Raw genomic sequence first — 15,411 nt, 5'->3', positions numbered from 1 at the left:
AAGCACTATGTCCATATGACTTAAATACCTCTGGGCATGGTGACTCCACCACTGCCCTGGGCAGCCTGTTCCAATGTCTGATAACCCCTTCAGTGAAGAAATTCTTCCCAATGTCCAATCTAAACCTCCCCTGGTGCAACTTCAGCCCTTTACCTCTTGTCCTATCCCTTGTAACTTCATTGAACAGACTGTTTCCCACCTCTTTACAGTCTCCTATCAGGTACCTGTAGAGAATGATGAGGTTTCCCCTGAGTCTCCTCTTGGCTGAACAACTCCAGGTTCCTCAGCTGCTCCTTAAAAGACTTGTGCTCTAAAACTGAGCACAGTACTTGAGATGTGGCCTCACCAGTGCTGACTGATGAGGTAAGGTCACCCCTCTGGTTCTGCTGACCATAGCCAAGATCTGTTTTTTGGTTTTGCCCTTTGCCTGTAGAGTAAGAACTATTATCTGTTTAAGGACTCAGATTCTGGATTCCATTCCTGACTTGCATCATAATTTGACTTTAGGTAAGACAATCAAAACGGGCTGGTTCCCAAAATAATCTGCAGGGTTGTGAATTATCTTCAGGTGTGCCAAATGAGATTACACTTGTGAGGCACACAAGTGAAGGCTTCTTAGAGACTCCACAGTAAACCAGCAGTTGCCTTGTGTCTCTGGTCCAAACTAACCTGCCTATGCATTGTAAAAGATCACTAATCCTCCTGTTTGCTAAGGGATTTGGGATCCCCTGACATTTTTACAAGGTGCCATTTACTACTTCCATCTCATGTACTTCATCTGATATCTGTCCACAGTCCTCATTCTCACATCTCCATATTACCCAATGGAAGAGGATGGAGAGGGTTAAATTCTACTTTCTCTAGGAGAAAATACATTTGAAGGCTTCAGATATCATTTAATGTCATATTTGAAATTTCTTGCTGGTACGTTTCCTGGGAGTTGCTTTATGTAAAATGGGACAGGGGGCAAATATTAAAACAAGGCTCAGTGTTTCACCAGAGATGCAGTTAGAACACAGAGTTTATTCCTTAACTCTCTTTTTTATGGTCTGACTGTTATTAAAAATCACTTTGGTGAAGATTTGTAAGATTTAGTTGCTATGAACCCAAATATGCATTTGGAAATTCTGTTGAGTGACTGTGCAGATGTGTATCCTTAGGGACTGTTTTAATATCTACATTCATTAATGTGTTCTGTGGTGCCTGAGACCCAAACCCTTGAATAACACAGCTGTGAAAGCTGTGAGAGGAGACATCGGGATCAGGGCACAGTTTCATCATCAGTTTAACCCAGTTTAGGTCTGTCTGGCCTATTCCCTGCTTTTCTTCTTCTTTCCATCTTTATAACTTAGCCACTCTTGCCACTTTCTCCTCTAGGTTTAACCCAGTTTAGGTCTGTCTGGCCTATTCCCTGCTTTTCTTCCTCTTTCCATCTTTATAACTTAGCCACTCTTGCCACTTTCTCCTCTAGGTCCTCAGCAGTGCTTACACAGCATGTGATGAACCAGATCAAGGAGATGTTCTGGCTGAAAACTGGTGCAAAAAAAATTTATTTTGTGATGGCTTATGTAGTGCTGACTTAGGGAAAGAGTAAAAAACCGTGCTGGGGCAGCCAAACTGCCCAGTATGCCTATTAACTTATTAAGCCATCACTGGAGATGCCTCCATACACATTTCTGGCTGAAAATAATATTTTGGAGGGACATTTTGCACCATCGCATAGAATTCAGTATTTGATATCTTCATGAACTTCAGTGCGATGGTCTTAAAAGGCAGGAAGGTCTTTGCTTTCTTTAGTTTTACTCGGAAGGATGGCAATGCCCATCACCTGTTATTTAATACATAGGGTGATGAGTGCATGAGCTTTTTGAGTGTGGCTCATCCAGTTGTCCTTTGAAGTCAATGGATATCTTTTATTGACTTAGCTGGGCAACATATAGATGAGGCCCTGGATGAAAGACACATTGCTGTATTAAAGACCACTTGTCTCTGTAGGTTTCAAAAATAAGTAATCCCAGCCACTTTCAAAGATGGCTGGGCTGGGGCTGCCCATCTTCACAACTTCACAACTTCTTTGTGAAGTTTGATTCAAAGGAAAAAAAAAATTTCTCACTGTCAGAGGGCAGGTAGCTGACCTGACCTTTTCTCACTGAAAATAATCACAGAAAGAATAAATAAGATAATGATAATAAAAGCTCCCCCAGTCATTATCAGACAGGTGCTGAAAGAGATTTGGCAAGGGCTGAAGAAATGTCAGGCTGAAAATGTACATTGTCTCTGCTGAATGATGATGATGTCTGACCCTGTCTGGTGCCCAGCGAGGCCACTGAAATCTCCACTGACTTCAGGCAGTGAGGGTGGCTGAAGGCCAAGAACAGACACTGCTCAGAGCATGGCCCTGAAGTGTCATGCAGGTGTTGGTGTGTTACATGGGAATGCCCTGTCCTTAACAAACCATATAGTTAAATGTACAGAAAATGTAGAGTGTAATAAAAGCAGTTTCTTGGAAGGACACAGCCAGCCTTTGGTGCCGGTCTGCTCTCTGAATCTGTTTATGTGTTGAAATGGGCTGTGCCTCTCAACCCCTTGTGTTTCTCCTAGCTCTTGTGCTCAGCTTCCTGGATGATGATGATAACTGCTTCATTACTTGCCTGATGAATGGTCCATGCACATCAGCATAATTTTATCTGGCTGGTAACTATGAGCTATACCCTGTGAAGCTACATAACATCTATTCCTGGGGTTTTCTAGGAGGTTAGACAAACTTCCATCAGGAATAGTTTAGGTATGGGGGACGAGAAGATGGACTAAGTGGCTTCTGAAGTGCCCTTCTAGCCCTGCTATCTCTTATTTTAAACCTCTTCTGTAGTAATAATACATTATTTCTATGACAAGCATCTCTGGAGGCTCAGGTAAGAGGTGGGTGCTTCTAGGACTAGGAGCTGTTGAGAGGCTGCACGAGTGCATTCAGAAATTAAATGGCAGCCCAGTGTGTCTCAGCTGGGTGAAGTGGTACACAGGGAGGGACTTGTCTTACCTAACCTCAGATGCTTCTATGAAAATATATGTGTCTAAGCTAGGCTGACTAGCTCCTCCAGCTCTGGAGGGAGGCATGAGTAGAGTTCATGCTTTGGACACATCCCTATTGACCATCATTCCATGCTGCAGTATGCTAAGCAAGGGCAAAAGAAGTCCTTGGACCTGGTTCGTTGGGAAGGTCAGTACCTTTTGCGTTTCCACTGGGACAAAATATTCATCCAAACACTTTGCTATCAGCAGTTTGTTTCTAAACATTGATAAGGGTTGTGTCTTTCCTCCTGCTGATCATTGAATCATAGAATCATAGAATTGGCTGGGTTGGAAGGGACCTCTGAGATCATCAAGTCCAACCCTTGATCCACTACCGCTGCAGTCCCCAGCCCATGGCACTGAGTGCCACACCCAGTCTCTTTTTAAATATCTCCAGGGATGGAGAATCCACCACTTCCCTGGGCAGCCCATTCCAACCTCTGATCACCCTCTCAGTAAAGAAATTCTTTCTAATGTCCAACCTAAACCTCCCCTGGCACAACTTGAGACTGTGCCCTCTTGTCTTGCTGAGAGTTGCCTGGGAAAAGAGACCAACCCCCACCTGGCTCCAGCCTCCTTTCAGGGAGTTGTAGAGAGTGATGAGGTCTCCCCTGAGCCTCCTCTTCTCCAGGCTGAACAGCCCCAGCTCCCTCAGCCTCTCCTCATAGGATCTGTGCTGGAGTCCTTTCACCAGCCTAGTTGCCCTCCTTTGGACCTGCTCCAGGACATGAGTATCCTTCCTAAACTGATGGAGCTCCTCATGGCTCTCTGAACTTTGCCCATCATTCTGCAGAGATCTGTCCACTGCAAGTCACTCAGCTCACTGATGTTTATATTATCATATTTGGGTTAGACTCCTGCATGATATGTTTAAACAGGTTATATAAAACTTACCTATAATGTCATTTATTCTGATTCCTTGCAAATATTGATAATATATTTTTGCTGAATTTTGGCTTTCATTCAGTAAACCTCTTTACTTTTTCATCTTTAATTTGCAGATGGCTTTGGCAGTGATTCAACCTCAGCTTCTGATGGTTGAAACCTGGTGCTTGAATTAGGCTCAAGATGCAAATAGCTCAATTTTCAGAAAGTCTGAATGTATGCAGCTGCCTCGTGGGGTTCTGAGTAATGCAATTAGAGCTGGTTTCTCTCTGCCAAATAAGCTGCAATTGAATTAGGAGTCCAGAAAGAGAAATGTGACAGAATACACATAAATGTCTTGAGGAATTTGGGGATTTAGGAATAAGGATGGAAATAATTGGAAGTCTGGCTCAAGTTTTCAACTGGAAAGCACTCAAATAAGTAGTTTGAAAGGAGATGAAAGAAGAATGTGTTCAGGAGAAGGGAAATGCTGGGCATTAGGCCTGAGTGAGTGATGTGACTGACCCTGCTGATGGATGGGTCTGCTGCTCACTCACGGGCTGGGGATGATAGGAGCACAGAGGGGTAGCAGGAATACTTGCAGATGCCAGAGGATTTACTAGAAATAATGAATGCAACAAAAGAGGAGGATGGGCTAAAAGAAACGAGAACTGCATCTTCTCTTTCAAAGCCTGAATTGGAAGTGGGTGATAGGAAGCCTTTGAAAACCCAAAGTGTTGAAAATGTGGTCCCTGAGTGTGGTCATGCTGCAGAGGCCGGGCACAGGGAAACACAGAGATGCAGAGAGATGCTCTTTGTCCTTCTGCATCTGCCATTTTTTGGGATATCACATCCTGGTGTCCCAGGGAAGGGAAAGTGTTGTCTCCTTTTCAGTGTGATTAGTCTGAGGGGATCATATGAGTGCTCAGTGGTGTTGGACTCTCTTCTTTGTGTGCGGGCCTTTTATATATATGTACATATATATATATAAATACACAGCTAATCCCTGTTGCACATGTAAATATAGATACTACATGGGTGTGTAAAGATTACAGATGCCACTTTTGGCAAGCAATATCTTTTAATAGCATTGTGTGCTGTTAATCAGGTTACGAAAAGTATCAGTGGAACAAGGAGTGGAAGTTCAGAGAAGGAATAAGGGACAGACCCGAGAGTTGTTATGAAGTGGTATTGTGGTAGGGTAGAAGCTTTTGTAGTTTTTTTTTTGGCTCATTGGTGTCTGTGGTTGGAAAACAACATGAGCAAGAGCAAGCTGTTAAACTGCAAGACTATTGTATTTCATAACTGCTGTGGTAAATGTTTAATGCTTCTGGGCTTCAGCCATTGCTTCTGCCCAGATCCAGTGTTCTGTACATGGGGAACGGGTTGTAAGGACTTGTGCTCTCTCTGCCCTTCAGTTCTAGTTCCCTGGGAAGGGCTACAGGGCACCTCCCATCTAGGTGAAGGAGGGAATGAAGAGATTGGTGAATAAAAATGTGAAAGGCATTAAAGTGGGTGCTGAGCTTTGTCATGGGGAAAGCTCAGTTGTACTGGGGGGTTTCTGGGAGGAAGTTCTCCAGTCTATGGAGATGAAACTGATACTTTTAGAGTTCCAGAATTGCTATGAAATTGACATTGACTTTAGATGAAAAGATCTGTGCATGGGAAATGCCTGTGTCTGTTAGCTGTTGGAGAGGACTGTGAGATAAGTTGTTCAGCTGGAGAAATCTGCACTGGATCTGGGAACCTGAGCAAGGAGGAGCACTCGGTGCCACTTGAAGTCAAGACAATGACTGTGTGAGAAGTGGGGGAGTGGAGCTGGAGGACACCTGGAGGGATGTGTCCCACTGAAGTTACACTCAGCCAGCTCATTGTAGGCTGGGAGACAGAGAGGGGCTGCAGGGCAGGAGGTGTGGGTTCCACCATAGAGCCAGGAGATGTCTGCAGAAGTTTTGCACAGGACATGGATGGTGGGCACACATCATCAATCCTGTATCAAACCTTTTTGAACTTAGTGTGCTGGACAAATTCTGTCGTTTTTTCTTCCCCTCTGGTCAGAGCTGTGACCAGTTCACTGTCTCTTTGACATCCTTTGCATGCATGAGGGAATCGCTTTTGAACATGATGTCCTTCAAAGAGAGGGCATGAACATCAGACAGTTCCTTGCAACAGCTTTGCATGGTAGTACAGATGTGATTTTACTAATTTTCCAAGAACAATAAAGCAAAATTATGCACAATTTCAAACAAACACACTTGCCTATTTTTATTGTAATTTTTCAGGTTGCTATTAATCTTTCATTTGATATTTAATGATGAGGACTACACATTGATTGTGAGCAGCTTCTTGGAACAGCATCAATTTTCCATTTAGAAAATGGCTTTTTTTTTTTTTTTTCTTTTCAGCTTAACCCTATATAGGGTGTAGTTCATTTCTGTCTAAATGAAGTCTAAGAGACACTTCCTTGCAGAAACCTAGTCCTTGGCCCTGAATTTCAAACCAGTTTTGCCTAGGAATTATCATCAATAAAGTAGGAAATGTTTTAGGAAATAACAGCTGAACTGGGGGAGGGACATATTTAGAACATTAAGGCCAAATGCAGAAAAATAATAAAACAGAGTCAGACATACAATTATACAATTAAAATAAAACCAGGCCCATGGCCAAATATAAAGATACTATATGTCTGGATCTTAGTGGGGAAGAAACGTTGAAAGCAAAACCAGAGTATTGGCTGGCAACAGGTAACATCTGCAATGAATCTGTCAGGTGAAGAAATGTCTCCATCAGGCAGGAGAAGAAATCCCAGCATAATGGAATGGTGTTTTTCAGTGAGCTGCCAAGGGGGTGTAAGCATCCCCCAGTGCTGAGGAGGCTCCTCTGCCAGCCTGCTATATTTGGAAGCTCAAATTGCTGAGGCAGATTAGGAGTGCTGAGCCCAGTAAGCCAACGCTAATGGGAGATTTCCAGTGCTTGCAAACATCACGTGTGCTCTGAGGGGGTCAGTGCCATGGTCAAGGAGTCCTTCCCACCCCTAGGGATGGGCTTGAGTGACACCAAGTGCTGAGTACAGCATCACCATGGCTGCTAAACCAGCCTGAGATGCTGGGCCATTCAGCTGAACCAGTGCTCCGTGCAGTTGTATTCCACCACTGTAAGTATCCAGGCTGCTTGATTTAAACCTGGCCAGTGGTGAAGCTGAAGTTGTGAGCTGCTGTTGAGCCTGTAATGAACAGCTGTGTTCTGCTTTTAAAAAAGTGATAAAGTTGTTCCTAGGTAAAACTATAGTATAGGGAAGAAGATGGTAGTGATGGTAGCTGGTACAAATTTTGGAGCTCTGCATGGCTGACCAAGAGCAGAAATTCATCTGCAGAGTCTTCATTACAGTCAATTATCAAAGCAGGAACCAGATCCATGGAGTGTTTTCCAGACCTACTGGTGAGCTGAAGGTCATGCAGAAAATAATCTGCCCTTCCATAAGGGAGCGGAGCACAGTAGAAGAAAAGTAATGGAAAGAATCATGTAAGATCATGTAAGAACTTAGTTCTGTGGTAAAAACTTCCATGGGAATCTTGGGACTCTTCTCTGGACAGAGCTGTACACAGGGGTGGGGTAGTCAGAGAGGAGGACATCTATCCATCAATCCATCCATTCTGTCCATCTATCTGCTGTATCACTCTCTGTGGAAACCTCATCTGCCTGGTTAAAGCTGGAGAGATTTCCATGGAGGGGTCGAAGAGGAGAGCTAGAGACCTGACTCTTCTGCCTGAACTTGGAAGGAGAGCAGAAATCCTTTTTTTCTTTATAATTTTTGTTACTGACCTGAGGTTTTTCAAGTCTCCTGTGAGAGCTGACAGTCAGACACCATTGGAGAGGATGTTTCTGCATCCCATGGTGTGTCCCTCACAGCTGCACCTCTTCTGAGACCCTCTCTGGCTGCAGAGGGATTCCATTCTGCTTAGATATCCAGGAGGTGTATTTTGAGAGAGTTGCTGTGAGAGCAACCAGGACTGTTGAGACCAAACTGCTCTCTATAATTTTCTGACCTGATATAAAATAAAGAGATGAGTCAGAATCAGATTGTTTCAATCTTGTGTTCTGTGCTTCATTCCAGCCTTGCACATTTAATGTAATAAAGAATTTTCCTCTTATGTGATATGAATGATGAAATGGATCTATTACAGACATGTTACTTATATATTCTGGTTGCTTTAGGACTGTTGTTGTTTTTTGTTTTGTTTTTATTTGCTTGTTCCATGAAGGTTCTATAATGAGATGAAAGGGGAAAAAATGCATATTTTAATTGAGTATTTTTGTAGGGTTGAGGGTGTAGTGTATTGCATTTCACATGTGGCTCTAGGTTTTGTAGTATCTTCCTCTGCCTTAATTTATTTTTGAGCTTTCCTTTCTGTTGTGCTGTTAGTTAGGTTTTTTAACCATACATTGAACCATGAAGACTTTTATTGAACCATAAAAATATTAATTCCGGAGAAATCAGAATGTTATTTGTGCTTGGATGCAAAATAGCAAAGACTTTAATGATGTTTTGCTACGACTTTATTAACATCTGAATAACTCTGGAGACCTAGGGTAACAGTAGAAGAAATGTTAAGCTCGGGAATGTTTGTTTTTCTGTAAGTAAGTGAAGAGAATTGCATGTCTTCTCCTTGTTTGTCAGCTGAATATTTGCAGGGATTAAATAATCTACACCAGAGCCAGCAAGGACTGATCCTTACCCACCTGATTCCCCCTGTTCTGCTCCACCATGTGGGATGCTGGCACTGCAAGGGGTCATAGAAAGAACATGAAAAGATTGCCTGCAAAATAATCCTTGTGTGCACAGAGTACCTCCTCTGAGGGTGGTGTAGCTGATGTTTGCAGTCCTGGTGGCACAGAACTTTAGGAAGGCAGAATTATGCTGCTTCACGGGTGGGTTTTTCAATAGTGGGAATGATCTCTGCCATCTACGGAGCTCTTCTGCTTGTTCCATGGGCTGTGGACATGAGCACTGCCTTCCCCAATGCTCAAGGCCACTCCTGCCAGGAGAAGCCAGATAAATTGAAAAGAACCAACCAAACTTTATGAATACACAAAACTCAGTGTACCTTAAGCTATGTAAAGCTTGAGTTTGAGGCTAAAGCTCTGATCCTGTTTTCCTCAGTCCCATGTTTGTGTGTGTTATTTTTATGGGCCATGCAGCGCCATGCAGGGTTGAAGATGAGGTTCCTCTGTGGAAACGGAGAAGTCTCCAACAAAGCAAGTAGCTGGTTTCTCTCTGTAGCTGGTGGAGAGAAAGTGGTGCTTCTAGGACCTTGCTATCTCCTTGTCCCCCCTGCAACTGGTGTCTAAAGTAGACACGTGGCCATTGTTTGCCCTCTGTGGACTGCAAAAGGAGATGGATATGGCTTTGCCCATGTGGAGATGTCTCATAGAGCTTGCCAGTATGTACCATTTTAGTACAGGTCTGTTCCCTCCAAAGAAGGGTATACATTGATTCTGACAGCTTCACCCAAACTCTCATGATACCAAAGTGGTTCAAGAATGAGATGTTGCTGAGGTTTATTTTAATTTTGCTATTTATTTAATTTGCTATTCTATGAGGTATATTCTATGAGGTATGAATTTGGAAACAAAGCTACAAAGTAAAAAAAACACCAAACCACAATGTAGCTAGATATGAGTCTAGATTGTATGTGGGATCTGAATCAATACTATTAATACTATGAACAGCTGGGATCTTGAGTTTTTTCTTTCCTAGCTAACGCTAAGAAGTTTCTTAGTGCTTTTCACCTAGAATGCTCAGGGCTTATCTCAGTCACAGAGAACATGGGCATGATCTTTCCTCACACCATCATTCTGCGTTGAGGTACTGTTCAGAGCTGACCCTAGATGGCATTTTCAGAGGTATCTCAATACCAGGTTTATATCCTTTAACTTGTCTCAGCTTTCTCTGAAGCTGATGAAGAGAGAAAGGCACTCACAGAAGGTGATTTGTTCCATCCAACCTAACATGGAATACTTGTGTTCTGGGGATGGCTTGCTCCATCTGATACCATGACAGCCAGAAGTTTGGGATCAATCCTGCTCTAAGAGACCGGGGAAAACATTCTAGTGGAATCTGTGTCTTCTCTCCCAGGTCCTTTTGCAACCCCCCCCCCCCCCCCTTTTGCCTTCATATTTGTGCTGCACAGCATCTGATGTGCTTTGTGCTTGCCCTGTGATGATACCCGGTGATCATCAAAGCAGTGAGAGTGCTGCACAGTATGTTCCACACCAGCTACTTCCTTTCTGCTTTAATTATAACCGAGTTTGCTAATCCCGGTCTTGATTAATGAGCTTAATATGCAAATGTTATGATGAAACTGAAGCTCTTTGTAATTGCTTGCAGACAGATTACCACTTCGAGTATACGGAGTGCGACAGCAGTGGCTCCAGATGGAGGGTGGCTGTCCCGAATCCATCGGTGGAGTGCTCTGGACTACCCGACCCGGTGAAAGGGAAGGAATGCAGTATGTCAGCACTTTTCATTTTACAGACCTTACAAGCTTTTTGTCCTGTTTACCTTTGTATGGCTTCTGTAACTCAGACACTGATGTCTTTGAGTGTCCCCACGCTATTCCTTCCCCTCCAGTCCATCCCCTTATCTCTTGGAGCTGTGGAGCAGGGATTTTCTTTGCAGTATAGTTGGATAACTCAGTATCTGCTACAGGTACCCTGGTGTGCTAATTCACAGATAGCCACTTCTATTACAACACTCCTTAAAGAGATGTGTTTGCTTGTCTTGAGCTGCCATCCTCTTTAAGTTCTGCAGTTCTCTGGTTCATTAGTAGCTCTGTTGGCTAAAATGGTGACCAGGAGTGGCCAAATTATATTTGTCCACATTCTTGTTACCTGCATAATTTAGCTGATTACTGATCTGAATGCATAAGTAATGGTAAATGACTTATTTGCCTGAGTTATATTAAGCTTTTGAATTGTATTTATGTATTTATTTTTAACAACTTGGAGTGTTCATATATCACTTGGCCCTGTGGGTTATTTTGATGTTAAAAGACTTTGCATCTGAGAACAGAAGCAAACTGCTGCTGTATAAACACATTTGAACTATTCCCTCACTCTTCTGTAGCTTCCTGAGTGGAATGCTCTTTCACAGCACACTTCTTTGCTCTAGCAATTCTCTCTGCAAAAGGTCCTAGGAGTACTTTACTTTCTGAGTAATTTTTACCAAAGAGTAAAGTTATTGTATCTGATAAGTGGGATGTACAATTGCCATGTCCTTTTAGTTCCAATGTAGGAGAGGTGGGATTTTATTCAATTCTCACTCTTCTCCTGTAAAGTATTATTGTTCATTTCTTTATGGCATGTAATAAAATCATAAATGGCTTATGCTGCAGTGCTGACCACTAGAAGATTACTCACTGAAGGTATCATCTGAGAAGCTGCCAGTGCCATTCCTTGTACTTGGGTTTAGTTTCTGAGGTTTTAGATGTGGAATCTCTGTGTATCCTTAGGATATGTTTTTCAATTACAGAGCTGTGAACAACCTCAAGTGACCCCAGAATTCAGCCTCTGTCCCAGATAGCAGCAATGACTTTGTCATTCATAGCTGATGTTTGCAGGGACCTCTGATGATGAAGATCCCACAGTCTTCCCAGATATTTGTTCAACTATTTTTTTCTATTAATTTTTCCTCCTATTAAGATTTTTTTTTCTACTGTTGAATCTCTTGTTGTACTCCAAGCCTGGTTGGTTTTGCTGTATGTTCTATAAAGGAGCAGATAGTGTTATCCCTCCTGCTGCACAACCACTTCTGGTGTACTCTTGAGTATACAGATGTAACTTTTTTTTCTGATATGCAGTATTTCTTCTTAAACCTTACAATAAATGGTTTAAGGTCCAGAAGCACAGCACTCCCCTTGACTTTCTGATACAGATTTCAACAAATGGTGCACTTCCCTCTTCCTCTTCTCTTACTTATGCTTCTTTCTGCTCTTAAACCAGTTCTGATAAAAATCTAGCTGTTTTATAACAACAGATGAATCTCTGGCTTCTCTATAGCTGGGAACCTAGTAGTCAAAGGGAAAACTTCACCCACTAGATTGACTGTGATGTTATACAGCAAAGTACAGGTTTCTGTTAAATACATGAAATTGGCTTGGCTAACATGGTGATTTTTACTATAAAATATTTGAAACGGTGTGGATTTTGTCTGACAGTCCAGTCTTCAGTGGGTAGGATATACTGGGAGAAGCAGCTTTTGAAAATTATTTGCCCTTCAGCTCTTTGGAGTTTTGACATGGGGAGATGCTGCTAGTGATGGTTTGTATTGAAAGTACTGACAGAGAGACACCTCCTCACTGACTTGCCATTTTCTCTGAGCTGGTGGTTTCTGTCTCATCTGACAACACAGCAGCTGGACTGAAGACATCTTATACTAAAAGCACACATTTTTGTAGCCTGAGGAAAATGTTCTGTATTTGGGACTCATGCTTTCAGTGGGTCATGTTCCAGAGTGAGATTTGTCTATAGACTTGACCAGTGTTGCTTGCACATCTCATCAAGAAATTAGTGGCTCCTTGAGATGCCTTCCTTTTCTTATAGGCTTAGTGTTATTTTACACCAAGATGCTTTTTTTTTTTTTTGAAATACATCTGTCACCACTGCTAACTTCACAATTTACTGTTTGTGGTTCTTTTCATCTATTCAGAAGTGCCTGCCACTTGAAAGTATCTGTTATTGATCTCTGCTTCTCCCTGAAAACAGAAGTAGCTTGCAGACTGTCATTGATTTAGGATCCTGAGAATACTGCACCAACTCCTCCTGCTCCCAAATGCTCAGCAGACATTCTCTTTAAATTGTGCCTGAACTAGGAATTCAGAAGTTGGCATGGCACTATGCTAAATGTCCAATCATCTCTGTAAATACGTCTAGACTGAGGTCTCCAATGGAGTGAAAAGACACTTGAGGTTGCTAAAAATATATTGGCTCAGGTGATTCATGTATCTGGAGCAATCTAACTGTGGCACCTGAGCTCAGTCAGTGCCTCGAGATGTGCTCATTTTCAGGATGTTGTGTTTTACTGCTTTTCATTTAAAAGAACCCATTTAAAATTAGGTTGGGTAGCTCTGTGCTCTGTTGCATTTTGGAGTGCATGCTGACCTGCAAAGCCCAGCTGACTGTGACCTGCTGAGAGTAACTGCCAGCACTCCCTGAAATGGCTGTAATCTCCAAAACATGTCAGGAATTAGACCTTCTGGGTCTTCAAAACCTAAATCAGCAAAGTTTACTGGCAGAGAAAACAAGGTCCTTTGAGCATTAGTCATGGGGTTCAGCATAGAAAGGACTGTCATATTCTGACTGCTTTATGACTTGGGTTTTAGAAGAATTTTTTTTTTCTCCCTTTATCATGCCCTGAGCACAAAGCAGTGTAGTGTCACACCTTCCCCTCCTGCCCACATCTCTCCCATCCAGGTGAGCATTGGGAAGCAAGGACCTGACCTGAATTGCCAGATGTCTGTGATTCTGCAGGAGGTTCTGCTCCACAGTGACCCCAGATGTAGGAGGGAAGGTGCAGGAGCAGCTCTGCAGCACAGCAGCTCCTTTGCAATGGGACAACATTCCCCTTTGCATATTTGACTGTCTCTGGATTTTTTTTTTTGATCTGCTTGCCCTGTGAAGCTGTGGCCATCCCCATTTTCAGACCCCTCATCTGGACATCAGCCTGTTTTGTCCTTGGGTGCAGTGAGGTACCTCAAGGCTGCCTCTGGACAGGCCATTGCATGTCCACATCATACTGCTCAGCCTCTCTCAGGCTTGTGTTTGCTCAGAAATGAGCCATATTTTTGATGCCACCACATTATGATTGCAAGGGATTCTGCAAAGAGATGCATTAAAGGTGCAGCAAAGATCTTGGCTGGGAAAAAGCAATATTTATTACATTGGAAGCTACTCTGTGTGGCTCTCCTCTGCTTTCCATTTCAAATATCTGCTCCAGGCACCTTCCCAGTACGGTTTTGAAGGTAGGGTACATAGGTGGATGCAAGGAGGGCTGTACTGGGCTGGTGATGGACTGAGAGCCTCCCTCAGTGAAATCCAGACCTCTGAGTCACTCCATTACTTCTTGACAGTTGGGAATGTGCTTAGCTAATTTGGTCTCATTTATTTTTAATTACCACAGATCTCATTCTGATCTCCTCATGAGCCTGATAGCAGGAAGGGAATTTAGCTGATAAGGGTCATTACCATCAGGGCAGTTGCTTATCTTTTTAAAAAGAAAATATTCATGGCAGTCAATGGGAGCAGTTTGCTTTTGGGGGCCCTTGCCTGCACCACTGTATGGCTGGTATAGCTAAAACCCCTTTGCTTGGCTGTGGGGGTTTGGTGCAGTGTCTACTGGGGATGTTTCAGGGTCCGGCAATGGGAGCAGGACTTGGTATCATGTTCCCACTGTCACCACTCTGTAGTTTGTTTTGGTAGCCACAGTCAGGCTTTTCTGCCAGCCTGACCATACGCTGCATGTTTTACACTCAAATTAAAAGCCCTTTATGGACAAATTTGAAACCTGCCTTTCTTGCATGTCTCATTTCCTTCCTCTGTTCTTTGTCTCCCTTCACTCGACTACATCCCAAATAACTGGTTCAATGTGCCCTTGCTGTGCCCAGGCACACTCGTATGCTCTGCTCAGCAGTTTGTGACCAAAGAGGGCTTGAAGGGGTTCACATTTTGACCTCAAATTATTTTTTAATATTAACCCTCTTATTCCATAGCCTGTAAGTTACTTTTTGCCACCCTAAAGAAGGTTGCTCCTTGTCTCATAAATATCTGTGATTATTAGTGGTGCTATGTGCATAATATATAAACTGCAGAGAGAATATATAAATATAATATATAATATATAAATATAATATATAAATATATATATATAAATATATATATAAATATAATATATAAACTGCAGAGAGAACAATTTCCAAAGGAACTGAATTTGCCATGTTCCAAGGGAAAAGCTGCTGGTAGGGTCAGTGTTGTAGTCAGAATCCAAATGCCAGTTATAATTATAATCAGCAAGGTTTCTTAAGAGAGGAGATGCAAAAAGTATGGAAGAATTTGATGAAGTGCAGTGCTGGGGAGCTGGTAATGGCTCTGCCAAGCAAACTCCACCTTCACCTGGTGCCACTGAGGCTGGAACAACTTCTTTGGTACCAGAAATGTGCCCATGTGTGAGGCCCATGAGTGTGTTCCAAATGGTGAGCATGTGAAAAGCTCCACTGACTTCAGAAAATAGGCTGTCCTTAATTACAATGGACTTTACTGGGGCAATGGACTTCACTGAGAGCAAAATGTGTCCTGATTTATTGCTACTGAGCTGTGTTGAATTTATTCTAATTTGTGTAATCTGCTCCTTGGATACCACAGGAGATATGGATCTTCCTGCTAATTGCAGTGAACTTTAAACACAATTGGGGCAAATGCCCTTTT

At 42.7% G+C, this 15,411-nt stretch overlaps 1 protein-coding gene across 1 annotated transcript in view; it reads left to right on the top strand.

Moving 5' to 3' along the window:
• ELAPOR2 (endosome-lysosome associated apoptosis and autophagy regulator family member 2) overlaps nucleotides 1–15,411 on the top strand; it is a 101,167-nt gene that overhangs the window by 42,881 nt on the left and 42,875 nt on the right. The window contains exon 2 of the mRNA XM_071734061.1: nucleotides 10,322–10,442. Within this exon, the coding sequence (XP_071590162.1) occupies nucleotides 10,322–10,442 (121 nt within the window). The remainder of the gene's footprint in view (nucleotides 1–10,321; nucleotides 10,443–15,411) is intronic.

This window comes from Heliangelus exortis, chromosome 1, assembly GCF_036169615.1.
Source record: "Heliangelus exortis chromosome 1, bHelExo1.hap1, whole genome shotgun sequence".
Lineage (NCBI taxonomy): Eukaryota > Metazoa > Chordata > Aves > Apodiformes > Trochilidae > Heliangelus > Heliangelus exortis.
Note: the sequence above shows the minus strand (reverse complement) of the source record. Positions and strands in the feature narration are given on the sequence as shown.